We start from the raw sequence: 18313 nt of genomic DNA on the forward strand, positions 1-18313 counted from the left end.
AGGAAGCTATCTAGCTAAAGAGACTGTGTTCAGATATAGAGTTCAAACAAGGTGTAGTAACAATTTATAGTGACAATCAGAGTGCAATCTATCTAGCAAAGAACCCAACATTTCATGCCAGGACCAAGCACATTGATGTACAATATCATTTTGTGAGAGATATGGTCAAAGATGAGAAGGTGAACCTAGAGAAGGTAGAAACTTTGGTGAATATTGTTGATCCATTAACTAAGCCCGTGAGCACAAAGAAGTTCAAATGGTGTTTAGAGTCCATGGGCCTCTTGGCCCCTACAAATTAAGTCCATGACACTTTGGATCCCCTAACTCATGCAAGGTGTTCGACAAGTGGGAGAATGTTGAGAATTGTGTCTCAACGTTGCAAGATTTTTCCTAAAAATTCTAGAATTTTTTTGTGGTAGTTTTCACATCTTTATGAGTTGGAAAAAGGAGTTTGAGTTGTTAAAATTGTGTCTTGTCCCTAGTAAAATATAGGAGAGCTATTTTTAGAGTATAAACAACTCATTATATGACTTTTATGGGGGTTTAAACTAGAGGACAAAATTATGGATGAAAATATTATTCTTGGAGTTACAAATGACAAGTGGGTAACATGTGGCATGGTTGTTTTGTCCATGGTTTTGGCCCATGGTTTTGTAAGACCACAAATGGTTTCCAATTTGTAAATCACTATAAAAGGAGGGCTTGGGGAGGTGTTTAAATCATCAAGTCTTGTTTGCAAGATTGGGTGCTAGAAGGATTCTCTTTGAGTATGAGTCCAAGTTCAATTTTGTGGTGATGTGCTCATGTAAGAACTTGCATTGCAAGTGTATTGTAATCTTCTTGATTTGAGAATACATTGTGCGGGTTTTTTCTCCTAGAAGGGTTTCCCCGTGGTAATCATTGTGTTATGAATTTATTGTTATTTTGATTATATTATTATGTATTTCTTAAGATATCTACAATAGTTAGTTTAATTTGTATCATCATCCTCTCAAGATTAGTGTAGGAAACGATTTCGTGCACCTTTGCTTCCTTACAGAAACTTTGGGCTAGATTTTTTGGGAAAATCATCCACACTGCTTTTTAAAAATATTTTTTAAGTTTTTTTAATAAAAAGACTGAACAATAGTTAGTACAAGAAAGAAATTTTAAAAGGGAAAATCATGCATCAATCATGGCTAGTAGATGTTAAAATATTTCTACTTGTCCCTATGTTAGTCTCCACTCACTCTATTAAAAAATATAATTTGAAATAATATTATATTGAACTCACATAAATTTGCATTGGTTTCAAAGTCCTATGCAACTTTCTCAAAAAATAAATCAAATTCTACTACTTTCACTAACATAACAATACCATAACTTATAGTGTTTTAAAAATGAGTGGGAGTTGTGCGAAGGTTTCTAGGGTGTCTAGCAACTCAAGAGGAAGATAATTATGATGATGATGGTGATGATGAGTAATTTTTTTTGTCATCTAAGTTTTTAGAGATGGCAATGCATTTAACTTAAAATGTGCTTCCACTACCAATAGGGCACCTTCTATTGTACATTGATTTTTAGTGCTCAGGGTGAAAGGTGTTTCTTTGGTGGAGTTCGCTTTTCCCTTGATTCTTTTCATCCACTTATGGGACTTTAATGAAGGTTGTGACATTGAGAGGTTTATTCTCCTTAACTAATTTGCCTTATCTTCCTCATCATTTATTTTGCTAGCGACTATATTTGATGTGGTGGGTTTTTCACAATCCTTGGTTTAGTGGTTGTCAAGTTCTTTTAAATTCTTATTTTGAGTCTTCTGGTTTGGATTTTGCCTCTTTACATGGTATGGTTGAGTTTGAATTTCTACATTCCTCTATTTGTGGAGTTCTTGGCTAAAATATTTCTTTCTTAACCTTAGGACCTAGTGTTTTGCATTGATGTCTCTATCATTTTGGTTCCTATGGTGTGGAGTTTTAGGTTCTTAGGTTACTCATTCTTTATTAGAGATTCTAAGACATGTGAATTTTTTGTTGGTGCAAGCATCATTGTAGAACTAGGGGCTTTATTTATGTGACCAAGTTGGCTTGAGCTTGTAACGTCCCCGCTATTAGGGTCAATTTGGGATAAGTAATACCTACAAAATAATGGTTAGAATCACAAAAATAACAAAACTAAATATATTATTCTACCCTCTAACTTAACCCCAATCTTAAGGACATCTCTAGATCAGGCTTCCTAGCTCATAACTGATTCATCGTCTTCCTGACAGCACGCCCCCTAAGATTATTCTTGGTCAGGACATCCTCTATCCAAGGCCTATCACATATTCATATGTTGACATCATCATAATATTCTGGCACATGGAGATTATCCATTGATTCTTAGCCATTGTGGTCAAATGGAGATCTTAACATCTCACATAGCCCATGCTTCAAGTCTCATTAATCTTCATGGTGTTTGTTAGAAATATTTAATGGGAAACAAGATACTAAGAGGGGGGAGGGGTGAATCAGGATCTTAAACTTTTACTTACAAAACCAAATTATTGAATTCACACTTAACCATCTCATACCTTAAATGTAACATAAAGTTGTAATGCTAAAAACATAACCATAAAAGAATCAACACATAACACAAATGATTTGGTAACCCAGAAATACTTCAATGTGAAGGTAAAACTAGGTTGGGGATGAAACCCACAAATCTTCACCATTGCAACAATAAAGTTAACCTATTAGGGTTATAATGTTTGATCATAATATATGATCTACCCCATTAAAAGCTTTGAGATTGTTAAGTCCAACCCTATTAAAGGATTTAACACTTACAATTAAGTAAGGATTCTATTAGGAGATTTAAAAGGACATATTAGGATCACTTGGTTAAGAGATTTTCCTTGACTCAATTCTGTTAAAAATGGATTCAGTATCTGATCCTCAATTTTCTCTACAAGCTGATTTTGGATCTCCTCTATACAATATCTTGATTTGATATCTCCTTTTAGTCCTTCATTGCTCTGATTTCCCTTGTTCGATTTGATTCTAGACTTAGCCTTTCTTTCTCTGTTCCTTCCTTGTTTGCTTCTTCACTTGTGCATTCACACTTTCATTCATCCATACATTCTATCTCTCTCTATTTGCATTTCACACTCTTTGATTCTAGGGTTAAAATCCTCCATAATAGATTTTCTTCCAAAGTTCTATATCTCAATCAATGGTTTTAAATTCATCTTCTTTTTCTGTTTCTTTCTAATTTTTAGATTGGTTGATTTTCATTCCTTGGGATCATTACCTTCTACAATGATGTGTAATATCCATCTTAAGTATCTCTACAAACATTAAATATCATATAGAAGTCATCAAAAATGATTTACATAGTTGTTTATTCAATTACAAACTCATATGACAAATTTGGCCTACTCAACATCTGAATGTGCTGACACTTGGTCATCACTAACATTCATACTAGCACTCAGCTTCTATATGCATTTTCTTCTTTGATTTCTTGGAAAAAATCATCTTGTAGTTTACTCGATCTCTACTATAATAGCTTGATTTACATATGTTCTCAGCCTCACCTAGGGTGCTCAGCAATGATTGACTTGCTTAGCATGTAATGCATAATAAACAAGTCCTTATATGGTCAACCTTCACTAGATGACTTGGTCACAATGATGACCATTCATCCTTCCCTAGTAAATGACTAAGTGTTTGGATACTAATAGGAAATATAAGCATAGAGACCAATAATATCCCTCTTTGACATTAGTGGCAAAAACACTTTGTCATGAATAGTCATTGCATTCAAAAATACTCCCCCTACTTAGACTAGATTTTGAATCTATTATATGTAAAATTCTAATGCTGTGACATCTGATTTATTCTTTTATTTCCCCCTTGTTGTCATTCCATTTTCTATTTCCCCCTTATTTTTATTTCTCAATATATTTCCCCCTTGTTTATGTCACTGATAACTTGGGGCTTCTTGGGTTAGCTTGTGCTTATCAAAAGATTGTTTATGGCTTGCCAAAATGTCTACATAGTATTTATTCTACTAGTCCTTTACCTTATCCAAAACTTGAAATTGAATTTATAGCTCAGAAGCTAGATCAATTAGACCTTCAATATGTGAAAAATGTGTGTCCTTCAAAATAGTATGTGTAATAGACACTTCTTTCTGAATTATTTCCAAATGGGGTAGTAACTGGAATTAAATTAATATTAACTTATTCCTTATTTCACTATCTCTAGCCATGAGCTCGGCTAACCTCTGTTGACCAAATGTCAACTTATTTTATGAGAGTGAGCTTGAACTTGCATTCTTTCCCAATGAAATAGCACTTTCCCTCATATCAACATGTAATAAATCAATAGAACATTGATTCTTCAGTGTAAAAGCCTCAACATCACACCACTTCATGTATAATGAATGAATAGTTTTCAAAATTATTTCTAATTGTGTGACTAGGTTGGAAAGCTTTGCTTGTCTATTTACAAGTTCATGAGAGACTTTCGCCAATACTTTATGTTCAAATCTTCTCCTAGACCATTGCATCAATTTATCATTGGTCTTTATATCTTTTTCTTGAACTTTATCAACTATGTACACTAACTAATCCAAAATTTCACTCTTGATTATCTAAACTAGTAATGCCAAATACATCCACAAAAGTATCTCTAATAGTATGTAATACCTATTTCTTCTTGTTTTATCTCCTTAGTTGATCTTTCTTTTCCTTGTGGCTCAACAAGGTTTGTAACTCATGCATTTTCTCTATTGTCAGGTTGTTCAAGTCATACATGGGTAAGGTAATTACCTCATCTAGACTTACTAACTCATCTGCCTCTTCTTCTAATTGAGTCAAAATTTCAGAACATTAGGGTGTATCTTTGGGTAGTGATATTTGCAGTTGTTTCCCCTTCTCACTTGATATAAATACCTATTGTTTCTTCTCTAGAGTAGGTTCTACCTATTGTATAGGTGTTTGAACTAATGGTTTTGTAGACTTTGCACTCGGTGGCTATACAAGAGCTTGGGAAGCTTCTTCCTCTTTTAGTGTCACCTCTTCTTATGCCAACTCTATGCCTTTAACCTCTTCTTTATTCTCCTTTGTCTAAGGAATAGCCATACAAGTTAATTGTGAAAACACAATTATATCCTTTCCCTATTTCTCAACACTTGTATCCTCTACAATTGATGTAACCTCTACATTATCAGTCTTAAAACATTCTCAATCTTTGGACAATCTACAATTTTTACCAAAAGGATATTTGTACAAGGTAGATTTGCATCTGACATTAGATTTTGTATGTCTTCCTTGATTAACACATTTGGATTCAGTGGAGGTGTGTCAAAAACATCTTTAATGGTGACAACCTCTTGTTGTTCACACTATTTCACTAGTTTCTTGATTTATTTTGTTAGGTTAGCAACCTCATCTTTATATACATCTTCAAATTCAATTGTGTCTCCTCCTTCTCTAGTCTCTACTATTGGAGTAAGTACTCCAAATACTTCTTTCCATACCCAAATGTTGTCTTGATCAACTTCATGAGCTTTATTCTTCAAAATTTTGTATGCCCTATCTCTTGGCATAAATTTATTCATAGAATCTTTAAGGGCTATAGGAATATGTATCTTCCCTAAATCTGGTATAGCTTGTGCCAATGTAGTTTCTCTTATTTTATTTTCTATGGATAGTGCCCACTTCCATTTAGCATCTATCCATTTGTACAAGTCCACTGGGAATCCATCTCCCAGTTCCAAAGGTGTACATCTAAATTTTATCATCATATCGATCATAGAATCTTGACTTGATCACCATTATTCAAAGAATCATAAGTAATATCTTTGAATCCTACAAAATTTTATGATTTTCTAATCCTTGAATCACATATCTAATCCACAGTCATTGGAGGGAGTCTCTTTACAATTTTCAATATTCTCGGTTTCTTCATCATCTTTCCCCTCTTGTGCTACAATTTGTTTCCTCCTTAGCCTCTCGTGTATATTTTTCTTTAGTGAGATGGTCGGTCTCTTCTTTGATGGACTTCCTTTCATTTTCACAGTCAAGGGTTGAGTTGTCTTTGATCTTGTTACAATCTTTCCTTTTGGCTTCTAAGGTGTGAGAACCTTCTACACATCTCTACTTAGATCATCTTTTACCTTAAGATTAACAATGATTACTTTCCTCTTCTTTTTTGCCTTGTACTCGAAAATAGCCAGTTCTTTTCCTTTTGCTTCATCAGGCCTTATCAGGTTGTTCTAATCCATCCCCTTCTTCATTGTCCTTATTCTTAAGACTCTTTTTCTTTTCTTTTCTTTTTTAGGTGTGCTTGATTCCACAAATAGTTCTACCATTATTGTCTCATATGTGTGTAATTACTTGACATTAGTATCAACATCTTCAATGAAAAGTGTAGTCATTGTTGTTGTGATCTCATCATCATTTACTTTATAAGGCATAGGCCTTAACCATGGAATCCTTGGTATTGCTACCTAAACATGAACAAAATCCATCCCTACCACAACATATTTTATGATCATATTTATCTAGAACCAACTTATGGATCCTCATTCTCTTTCTCATTTTGATTTTGAATTCTTCAAAATAATTATTCATTATAGCCTCAAAATTTTCTCCCAACCTATTAATCAAGTCATTTAACTACCCTATAACAGGTCGACTTTTATCCCATGCAACAATTCCAACCATAGGAAATGAATTTTATACATAGAAAAATATACATACTAGCAAATATCCAAACTTACATGATGTATTTCTTTTCTTTTCTTACAGCTTCTATTTTTTTTCCAGTTGTTGCAGCTACAGCTCAACAAGGTCATAAGAATGATCCTTCTTGACAGTTTTATAGCCCAAATCTACTACAACACATGGCATGTTGTCAATCTGTTGGATTGGTAGGACTTGTGTGCTATCTCATGAACTACGAATTCAATTATAGGATCTCCAATCCCATCAATCGACATCCCTCTACCATTTCACTTTTCTTTGGTTGACTTCTCAATTTCATTCCTTGATGTACTCCTTATCCTTTTTGCTCAATCCAAGGTAGGTAACCAGTCACTCAGCGTATTATAGCCTTTTTTATTTTTATCGGTCCACACTCTAATCATATATTCATATCATGGATGTGACTAAACATGACTTTTATCCATTCAACCTTGAAAACCTTTGGGAACCCTCGGGCATTGGTAAACCCTTTCTCAGCAATGATTTTGTTTTCATCTTTTAATACTCCATTATTGCATAGATTCTCATAAGTTGTCTTTATCTCAAAGTCTCCAATCTCTTCTACTTTACACAAATAACAGGATCTTACATCCTAAATAGTTAATGCTCTAGATGGAATTTCAATGCCAAGGCACCAATATCATCCTAAATCTTCTCAACATTTACACTACCCTTGAAATTTACTATATAAATATTTTAAAATGATGAAAAATCATATCATTTATCATATCGCTAATATTGAGACATATTCAATGTGTCTTCTATATATCTTAATTCATTTATAAGAAAAAGGATTCAATAAAACACCCACCATAACTTTCTAAGTTCTTAAAGTTTTCCCCTGTGTAATTTAAGAATTTAAAATTGTAGTTTCATATTCTAGTTGCTTAAAGCAAATTCGTTATGTACACAAAGATATATATATATATATATATAAAATTTACAACCATAACTATTCAAAGAAACTCTAATAACAATACATTATAACCTCACAAAATATACATAAGAAATTTAATGTATTCTTTAATAAATATTTTTACCAAACACAAATGCCCCAGTAAAGTGCACAACTCTTCAATATAGAAATGAAATAAATACACAAATAAACAACCATTGGCATATCCAAAGTATTTTTAATAAACTTTTAATTATCAACTTATTTTTAGAGGTAACTAAAATGAGAGATAATACCACTGTTGAACAACTGCATATATGCACACATTTTTCCTGCTTCCATGATTTTGTAAGGAAGCGTATAACAATGAATCACGACTTGAATAGTTTCCCTCAATTCAATGGCAGCAAGCTATCTGGAAACCCGGCCTGCGCTGAAGGAACAAACCTGTACGGTCAAAAAGCTTGCAATCCAGAAATTGCGGGAAACAGCACCTCGTACATAACAAGTACCGCAAATGATTGCGTCGAAAATCTGAAATGTGAAGCGGAGAACATGCAAATGGATCCGCGAAACTGCGAATGTGCTATACCCTTTGAGGGGAACCTGGTGTTCAGATCTACTTTCTTTTCAGCTCTCAACAATAATTCTAGATTCCAAAATTTGGAGAAATCCCTGATGAACAACTTAAGTTTGCCGCAGGGGTCAGCAGTATATGTTTTTTGCTGCATGTATTTTGATGCAAATGATTATCTCGCAGTTCCCCTCCGGATTTTTCCACCGGTTGGGATTAAATATTTTGAGCGATCGGAAATTGTAAACCTTGGTTACAGTTTAAGCTCGCATATTTATAAGTCACCACGGGAATTTGGACCCTACTTTTTCCGTCCGATATCAGACTACTTGTTTCTTGGTAAGAGATTGATTGTTCTCATTTTTATTGTTGCTTCTTCAAACCCCATCGTTTGTTCATTCGACGGATTTTTAAAGCCTAAAATTGTAAATTTTCTATTTCCAGATCTTTCCAACAGATCGATACGCCTAAATACAGTCGCAATTATTGGTATAGTAATCGGTGCGGCCGCGTCAATCCTTGCCATTTTAGCAATAGGGGTTTATATATTGATGTTGAAAAAGAAAGCCAAAAGGGCAGCTAAAAATAGCAGACCATTCGGTAAGAAAATTTCTTCAAGAAGCTAATTTCATTGCATCTGCATTTTTCTTCCCTCATGGTGTTCCTAGGTGAATTGAGTGATTTCTGTTTGGGTGTAATTATTTTTCTTCAGGATCATGGGGACTTGCAAGCGGCGAATATGGCGTAGATGCTCCTACTTTGAAAGGTGCAAGGTGGTTCACATTCGAGGAACTGAAACAGGCTACAAATAATTTCTCCTCTCGGAATGAAATTGGATCTGGAGGTTATGGCAAGGTATATTGCATTTTCTTTCATTCGATCTTATATTGGTACAATCTGGTCTCATTGTATCGCCATAATTTTGTTGAATTTTTTATGGATCAGTTAGAATTCGAATTTAGGATCTTAAATTTGTTCTAGAATTCAATTAACTGAACTACTGGATCTAAGACTAGCCCATATTTTTCTGGGCTTGGCGTATTGCTGATCTCCCTTTCTTTAGCTACATCAAACATTTGGAACTCCTAACTTGACTTTCATATCATGGTTTTTCATAGATTTCAAAATGGAGTTTGCATTAAAATGCAGGTGTACAGGGGTCTGCTGGCGGCGAGTGGCCAAATGGTGGCTGTGAAGAGAGCGAAAGAGGAATCTATGCAGGCCGGAGCCGAATTCAAGACCGAAATAGAACTACTATCGCGAGTTCATCACAAGAATTTGGTGGGACTGATTGGATTTTGTTTTGAAGAGGGCGAACACATGCTTGTCTATGAATTCATGCCAAATGGGTCCCTCAGAGACAATCTCTCAGGTACTTCTCTTTTCTCTCTGCTCTGCCTCCAAAGTTCAAACTGATCAAGATTTTTCTGCATTTCGATTCTTGAACACACTCCTCTGTTAACAGGCAGAACTGGGATAAATCTTGATTGGAGAAAAAGAATCCGAATTGCTTTGGGGGCAGCTAGAGGGTTAACCTACCTCCACGATCATGCAAATCCAGCAATAATTCACCGAGATGTGAAGTCCAGCAACATCCTGCTTGATGAAAATCTCAATCCCAAGGTAGCAGACTTCGGCCTTTCCAAACTCATAGCCAATTCAGGCGCCAGAGGATATATCACAACTCAAGTCAAGGGAACAATGGTGAATACAATTATCTAATCTAAATCCATCAAGCTCAAATTCATACATAAAATGCAATCAAATTCATAGATAACTTTAATGCAATTTTTTATTTTCAGATTAGATTGTAAGTTTTTTCATCAATATTTCAGATCACACTCTGTGATTCATCACTAGAATGAGATAGATGATGGATCATAGAATATATTTCGAAATGGATCCAGAGTATGATCTGAAATATTGATCTATCCCATTGTGAAGATAGATCACAGAGGGTGATCCTAGATTTTGATGACAAAGGCTCTCACACAATCGAATTCAAAAATAAAAATTGTATAATAAATGGATTGCAGAAATCTGATATTGTTAATACATGATCTTGTTGAAACTTTGAAATCTTTTCTCCTGCAAAATTTTATTTCTAAAATGAAGGGTTTTGTGAAATGGGGCCCGGGCAGGGGTACCTGGACCCAGAGTATTACATGACACAGCAACTGACCCAGAAGAGCGATGTGTACAGTTATGGTGTTGTATTGCTCGAAATATTAACTTCGAGGCTGCCCATAGAAAGAGGGAAATATCTGGTTCGAGAAGTGAGTAATGCAATTGAAGGAGGAGGGGTAAATGCTCTTGAGCGTCACCATCTTTTGGACACGGTTCTCAGAAACCCTCCCATTACATCCTCTGTTTTGGGAAGCTTTGTAAGCTTAGCCATGCGTTGCTGTGAAGATTTTGGTGTAAATCGGCCGAAAATGAGCGAAGTGGTTAAAGAACTTGAGTCAATGGCGGAAAAGTGTGGATGTAATGATGGAGAAGGGGACATAGAGATGGAAAGTGGTTTTGCATTCGGGAAGTTTGCCGTTCGTCCTTCTGCTGATACTGCATCGGGTTCATTCGATTACAGTGGTGGTGGTGGATATGTCGTGCCTGCGACTGTAGAACCTAAGTGATCTTTGAGCTTGTGTTCGTGGAACTGCATCTTTGTACACACATGGTGATATAATGGATTGATCAATGTATTTTACCAATTCCAAAACAATCTTTCCTTGCCCACCACCGAACATGGATTATAAGAAGGGCTAGAATTGTTACAGTTTTCTAAATGTGGCAAACTTTCTAGTTACCTTGTAAACAAAGTATACTGTGTAAATAAAGTATATTATGTTTGGAAGCAAATTTATTGGTGTATGTTTCATGGATAGTAGTTAATAAAAAGTCTTTTTTTTCAGAAGAATAAAAGGAATATTTTTTATATTAAATATATAAAAAAAATTATATATTAGTTTATAAGAATCAGTTTTTTTATAAATATAAATTGAATACTAATACTTATTGTATTTAAGTGATGTTTATAGAGTTATTGTATATATATGGTGTTCATAGAGGTAAAGCATTAGGTCTTCTTAGGAGGTGAAAAATAGTTGTGCTACTCTATTTCAAGTGCGTATTAGTTGAGTATTTTGAGGGAACTCTATGATTAAGCATTGCTTCCATTGAAATAATATTTTGATGAATGACCACTCAAAAAATGTTCAAAACATCACCTAAATGTAATTAGTATTGAGTGTTCATTAATTCTCATAAAAGATAGATTGTCATAAATATACTTGATAAATATATTATTATACAAGATCTTTTTAAGTTTTGCCCTATTCCACTTAAAGAATATATTCACAAACTAAATAATGCCTCAATATTTTCTATACTTATAAAGATATGTATACTAATTTTAGTTTATTCACATGTATGTTGAAAGTTACTTTCTCTTATTATTTCTTTTGGAATTTTATTCTATTTATGGAGATTTCTATTTTCTTTTCATAATTTTTTTTTTACAATAAATTTTTTTATTTATTTATATGCAGCTTTTTTTTTAATCATAAAAGAAAGTTTTATGTTTATCTTCCACTAGCATAGAATGATATAACATGTGTGTTTTTAATAAAAAATAAAAAGTTGGTTCATTTTAAAAGTGATAAGATATAGGGTAAACATACCAAGATGGTGTGCAGAAGGGGTATAAGTGACCACTTTTTTTTTTGGAATGAGGTAAAGATGAACTTCAAAGAAACTTTTGAGGGTCTTATACAAAAAACTATAAGTTATACAAAAATAAGAATTGTAGTACTCATAATCTTGTTTATAAAGTACTATTTTTTAAAAAATAGATAAGATTAGAAGAGGGTCAAGCCTCTTGTGCATGAAAGATTGTTTCTAATTTTCCAAGAAAATACAATATAGATATTTTCATGCACTTTCACAAAATATATAGTTAGATTTAGTATTTTGAAAAATTCTTTGGTAGGATGATAAATAAGAGTGGGATCTAGAAGTTGTGTATTTTTTGTTGAGTGTTTTTTTTCATGATTGTTGAAAGTAGTCGAATTTGGAAAAACTAGTACCTATTCAAGTGTGTTAGGCATAACTCACATCAAAATAATAAAAAATGTAAACTTTTTAATTTAAATATCTAGAATCTTAGCGTAGAATAGTACTATCTAATTTGTTTTGAATTTGGTCAAGTATATTAGAAGTTATTAAAGAAATGGTAAACATCTATCTATGAGGGTTTTCAAGGCACCAATAAAGAAAATTAAAGTTTACTATGTTGTAATGTTGTCCAAAAATTGAAAAAAGTATATTTTCAAAAAGCTAAGATGATGTATGATTATGGTGGTACTAGAGATACTCACCTGATCATTGTAAACTTGATGACAACAAAGTCAAGAAACCATGTTGAAAGATGCAAAAATATGTAAAGGGACAAAATAGAGGGAAGATGGGCTTGCAAGCCTTAAGGTCATCTTCCAACCCTCATACCAAGCCAAATCCCATATGGATTTTGATGTGAAAAAGAAGCCACTTGGCTTTTGGAAAACAAAAAGTACACTCTCAAATTAAACATAACCTATTCAAGTATTGAATTTAGCGAAAATTACATTTTCAAATCTTCTTCATAACCTATACAGGTTATGAAGACATAAACACATGCTTCTAAATTGAGCATGCACTAAATCTCTCTCTCTCTCTCTCTCTCTCTCTCTCTCTCTCTCTCCATATTATTGTTTGTACGAGTAAAAAGGTACAACAAAAGTGGTCTTCATCAATAAAATTGATTTGAATATATTACTTTTTTTTTTTTATCAGTACATGAGGTTGAAGCCAAGGTTAATTATTATTATTTATTGTGATTAATTATTTTTATTATTACTTAATCTTGAGTAGATTTGAACCCAACACCTCTCAAAAATGATGCTCAAATTTTACCATTGTGTTGTAGGCTCTTGCCCAATATATTATGTATTTTGAATAGTAATATTAATCTTATTTTAATAGTTCTATATTATAATATATTCATGTAATGCCACTTTTTCTGAATTTATATGATATTTCAACCCTCTAATCAGATTTTCAAAATCAAACAACCGATATTACAAAGATCCACCAATTTCTCAATAAACCCCAAATCGCGTACGTCTGAAATAGTGCCAAAAACTTCACAACTTCACATATTATTAATAAATTTGAAAGTGGAAATTTTTATAGAAATTTCAGCAGCATAATAGCCTACAAAATGAAATTTCCAGATCTGTATAACATTTACACAATAGCTCCCAAATGAAGGACAAAAACAATGCTTATCGAGCTCCCGAAAATAACACAAAATAGCCCGAAATCACCACAAAACACTAATAATCTATCATAGAAGTTTAACCATGACCCAATACATATATTCAACTCTATTTTAACATCTAAAACTCTAAAATATAGTAGCAACCCAAACTGATATGAAATACTCAACCGGAAACACCACACTCTTACAAAAAACACACCCAAAAACCCACAAATCTGCACTGTTCAACACAAGGGCAAACTCTGCATGAGCTTGCACATGGAATGGCTTCAAACTCCTATCCTTAGCATTCTTGTAAATTTTCAAACTCCCATCCTTGGGTCTCCTTCTCCACAGGTTTGGCAGCCTCTGAAGAACAACAAAGCAATGAGCAAAAATCAAGTTCTGGAATGAGCCCAAAACGCCTCCAAATCCCTTAAAAGAGGGCATAACCCTAACTCACGTCCAAGAGGGGTTAATAAAACATATTTTAATAATAATTTTTATTTATTAGTCCATTGGTTTCCAAAGATTAGCCCCTTTTGCCGAAACTTCACCTTTTTTGGGACTGCCTGCCTTAACAAAGATTATTATTTTTAAATATTTGAAAAGGGGACATGACAAGTCCTCCCCTCCCAAATATTGCTTGTCCTCAAGAAATGAAGATTGGAATGTTCAATAATATGTGCTCCTTCCCAAGTTGCATCCTCCAGTGGTAATCCTTTCCATTTGACCAAATGCTCTATGATGCTCTTGTTTCTCAATCTTTTCTCTCTTGTATCCAAAATCTCTTATGGTATCAAAACTAATTTCCCTTCATCATCAAGAGGTGGTAATTCTGTAGATACTATGATCTGTTGGCCTAGAACCTTCTTTAGGCAAGATACATGGAAAACATTATGTATTTTTCTATTTGGTGGGAGCTCCAATTCATAAGCTACCTCTCCTACCTTCTTGGTGATCTTATAAGGCCCATAGAACCTTGGCTTGAGTTTCTCTGCCCCACTCCTCTTCAAGGTGCTTTGCTTATATGGCTGCAACCTGACAAATACCAAATCTCCCACCTCAAAAGATCTTCCAGTCATTTTCCTATCAGCATACAACTTTTGTTGTTTCTGTGCATGTTGTAGATTATCCTTGAGGGACCTTATTATGTCTTGGCTTTGCTTGATGAAATCACTTGCTGTAGGTACTCTGCTATCTGAAAGTACTAAATCAACAAAGGAAAGGGCATCATAACCATAAAGAGCACAAAAAGGAGGCATACCAATAGACATGTGATGAGATGTATTGTAACAATACTCTCCTAGGTGCAACCATTTCACCCAAGCATGTTGTTGATTTGAAACATAGTTCCTTAAATATCCCTCTATCCATTTATTAACTATCTCTGTTTGTCCATTTGTTTGAGGGTAATAGCTAGTACTTGGAGTGAGTTCAGTTCCTGCCAAATGAAAGAGCTCCTTCCAAAAAGAGCTGAGGAATCTACTGCCCTGGTCACTGACAATGTTTCTAGGCAAGCCATGTAATCTAAAAATCTCCTTGAAGAACAATTTGGCCACTTGTGATGCTTTGAAATTAGATGTGATAGGAAATAAATGTGCATAATTAGTTAGTCTATCTACCACCACATATATGCAATCCTTACCTTGAACCTTGGGCAGCCCGGTGATGAAGTCCATGGAAATACTTTCTCATTTTTGTTTAGGAATTGGAAGTGGCTGCAACAACCCTGCAGGAAAATTTTTCTCACTCTTGCTTTGTTGGCATACCATACATTCCTTAATGTGTTTAAGGACATCCTCCTTCATACCCTTCCATGAAAACTGCACTCGAATTTGCCTGTATGTCTTGAATTATCCCTGGTGACCAGCCAAAGGTGTGTCATGAAAATCCCTCAATATCCTCTCCTTAGTTTTTGATCTTGGCACTAAGAAGATCCTGTTCTTGTAATAAATCAATTCATCAACAACCTTGTACCTATTATCATCCACTAACTTATCCAAAATCTTGGTGGCAAAGGAATCTTTAGCATACTCTAAAATTATGGAGACTTTCCAATCAACAGAGATAGATGTTAAGGAACACAGACTGGGCTTTCTTGAGAGAGCATCAGCAACCACATTATTCTTTCCTTTCATGTATTCAATATCAAAATCATAAGCTTGCAATTTGCTTACCCATTTTTGTTGATGATCATTCAAATCCCTTTGGTTCAAGAAGAACCTAAGGCTATTATGGTATGTCTTTACAATGAATCTCCCACATACCAAATATTGTCTAAACTTATGAAGTGCATGCATGATTGCCAACATTTCCTTATCACAGATGGAGTAACCTTTCTCTGATTGATTTAGTTTTCTACTCTCAAATGCTATTGGATGTCCCCTTTGAGTTAGGACAGCCCCTATACCTTCTCCAGAAGCATCACATTCAACAACAAAAGGTAAAGAGAAATCTGGAATTGCAAGCACAGAGCATGAACTCATTACCTTCTTAAGCTTATCAAATATTTTTTTGTGCCTCTTTTGTCCAAACAAAAGCTCCTTTATTTGTCAAATCAATCAAGGGGGAAACAAGCTGAGAAAATCCCTTGGCAAATCTCCTATAGTAGCTACACAACCCAAATAAACCTCTCAACTATGTAAGATTAGTGGGTGGAGGCCAATCCAAAATTGACTAAATTTTTTGTTGATCAACCTGTACTCCTTTAGAACTTATAATATGTCCTCAAATATAGGATCTCTGTCAAACCAAACTCACATTTAGATAGCTTAGCATAGAAAGATTGCTGCTCCAAGATTCCCAAAATAGTGTATATGTGATTTAGATGCTCTTCCCATGTTTTATTGTAAATCAAGATATCATCAAAAAATATCAAAAATTTTTTTTGAAGATGCTGGTAGAATACCTTATTCATACAAGATTGGAATGTTGCAGGTGCATTAGTGAGGCCAAATGGTATAACAAGAAATTCAAAGTGTCCATAGTGACATCTAAAAGTAGTCTTTTCCACATCTTCACCCCTCATTCAGATTTGATGGTACCCTGATCTTAAGTAAATTTTTGAGAAGTATATAGCACCATGTAACTCATCAATGAGTTCATCTATGCATGGTATGAGATACCTATTTTTTATGGTCTTCTTGTTTAGAGCCCTGTAGTCTATACACATTCTCATTGTACCATCCTTTTTCTTGACAAGTACCATAGATGATGCAAATGGACTAGAGCTAGGCCTTATGAATCCCATGTCTAGGAGTTCCTTAATATTTTTTTCAATTTCTTCCTTATAACCTCTTGGATGGCAGTATGGGGTTGTCATAACTGGTTTGGCACCCTGTTCTAACTCTATAACATGCTCAAAACCTCTATCTGGTGGTAATCCTAGAGGCAAGTCATTGAAAACTATACTATGCTTATCAAGAATATTTTGAATTTCAAAATGGAAATTACCTTGATTCTTTGGAGAGCTTGTTGGATGGATTATGACTCCTGCTGCCCACGCTACTTGTCCTTTTCGAAAAGTCCTCTCCATCCTCTTTGCAGAGACTTCCTTAGGTGCTCCATTTGATAAGCCTCTCAATAAGACTTTGTTTCCATTGGAATGAAATTTAAACTCCATAGTTTGATGGTTCATGTAATAGCCTCCAATAGAGTGCAACAATTGAACACCCAATACAAGATCTGTCTCCCCAATGCCAACAACATAGAAGTCATCACATAACTCATAATCTCCTAAGGTCATCTTGAGTTGTTTCACCACCTGTGTGCAAGGCATAGTGAATCCATCAGCTACAGTAACATTGAATCCTTCAAAATCTTCTACTTTCAGCCCTCTTTTCATGACAAATCCCTCATCAATAAAATTGTGAGTTGCCCCACTATCAAGAAGAACTGTCAACCTTTGCCCAGCTAGTAACCCTCAAATTCGAAAGGGATGGTATCTTGGGACTCTTGATAATGCTGCTAAAATGCCATCCTTGTTGATTTCTTTTCCTTTCTCTTCTTCTTCCTCCTCCTTAATATCATGAAATTCCTCATGTTCATCTGAATCAAATTCTAAAGCAACTTCAATATAGTGCACTTGACCTTTCCCCAAACATCTATGTCCCAAAACCCATGGTTCTCTACAAGTGAAACAAAGCTTTCTCCTTTGTAATTCACTCCTAGTCTCTTTATCTACCTTCTTTTTTGCCACATTTATCACATCTTTTGGTGGTAGTTTTGGAAAAGTCTTTTTCTAAAAATTCCCCTTATGTTGCCCAAGATTTGGGGGTTTTTGAGTGGTGACTGATTTCATAGGCATGCAAGTTTCAAGTTGCAAGCTTCTTTTGATAGCTTCCTGTAAGGTTGAGGGTGAGAAAGCCTTAACCAAACCCTTAACAGAATCTTCCAACCCATCAAGAAAAAGATAAACAATCCTCTTTTCACTCATATCAGGTACCATAACAGCCACTTTTTGAAATTCTTCTATATACTCATTAACTGATTTGGTTTGGTTCAACTTTGACAATGCTTTAAAGTACTCTTCATCATCCTTGAGGTCAAATCTATCTATCACTCTTTGACTGAAATCATCAAATGTAGTTACTTGATCATGACCTTGACTAGTCATTCCATGATACCACCAATCATAGGTTGCATCTTCCAAGTGTAGACTTGTAAATTGAACAGCATCACTCTCCTTCATGTGGTTAAGTGTGAAGAAGATCTATAATTTTTGTAGCCATGCTCTAGCTGAAATTTTATTTGTTCCATCAAAAGTAGGTGCTGTAAACTTGCTTATTTTATTTTTGAGCTCTCTTCCACTTA

At 34.5% G+C, this 18313-nt stretch overlaps 1 protein-coding gene across 1 annotated transcript in view; it reads left to right on the forward strand.

Moving 5' to 3' along the window:
- LOC149565098 (leucine-rich repeat receptor protein kinase HPCA1-like) overlaps nucleotides 1-11061 on the forward strand; it is a 37798-nt gene extending 26737 nt beyond the window's left edge. Inside the window, exons 14-19 of the mRNA XM_089818644.1 lie at nucleotides 8036-8541; nucleotides 8647-8802; nucleotides 8915-9057; nucleotides 9352-9574; nucleotides 9668-9906; nucleotides 10344-11061. Of these exons, the coding sequence (XP_089674770.1) occupies nucleotides 8036-8541; nucleotides 8647-8802; nucleotides 8915-9057; nucleotides 9352-9574; nucleotides 9668-9906; nucleotides 10344-10835 (1759 nt within the window). The 3' untranslated portion in view covers nucleotides 10836-11061. The remainder of the gene's footprint in view (nucleotides 1-8035; nucleotides 8542-8646; nucleotides 8803-8914; nucleotides 9058-9351; nucleotides 9575-9667; nucleotides 9907-10343) is intronic.
- Nucleotides 11062-18313: the final 7252 nt, after the last annotated feature.

This window comes from Cupressus sempervirens, chromosome 3 (assembly GCF_028749045.1).
Source record: "Cupressus sempervirens isolate cs-2001-9-10 chromosome 3, ASM2874904v1, whole genome shotgun sequence".
NCBI lineage: Eukaryota > Viridiplantae > Streptophyta > Pinopsida > Cupressales > Cupressaceae > Cupressus > Cupressus sempervirens.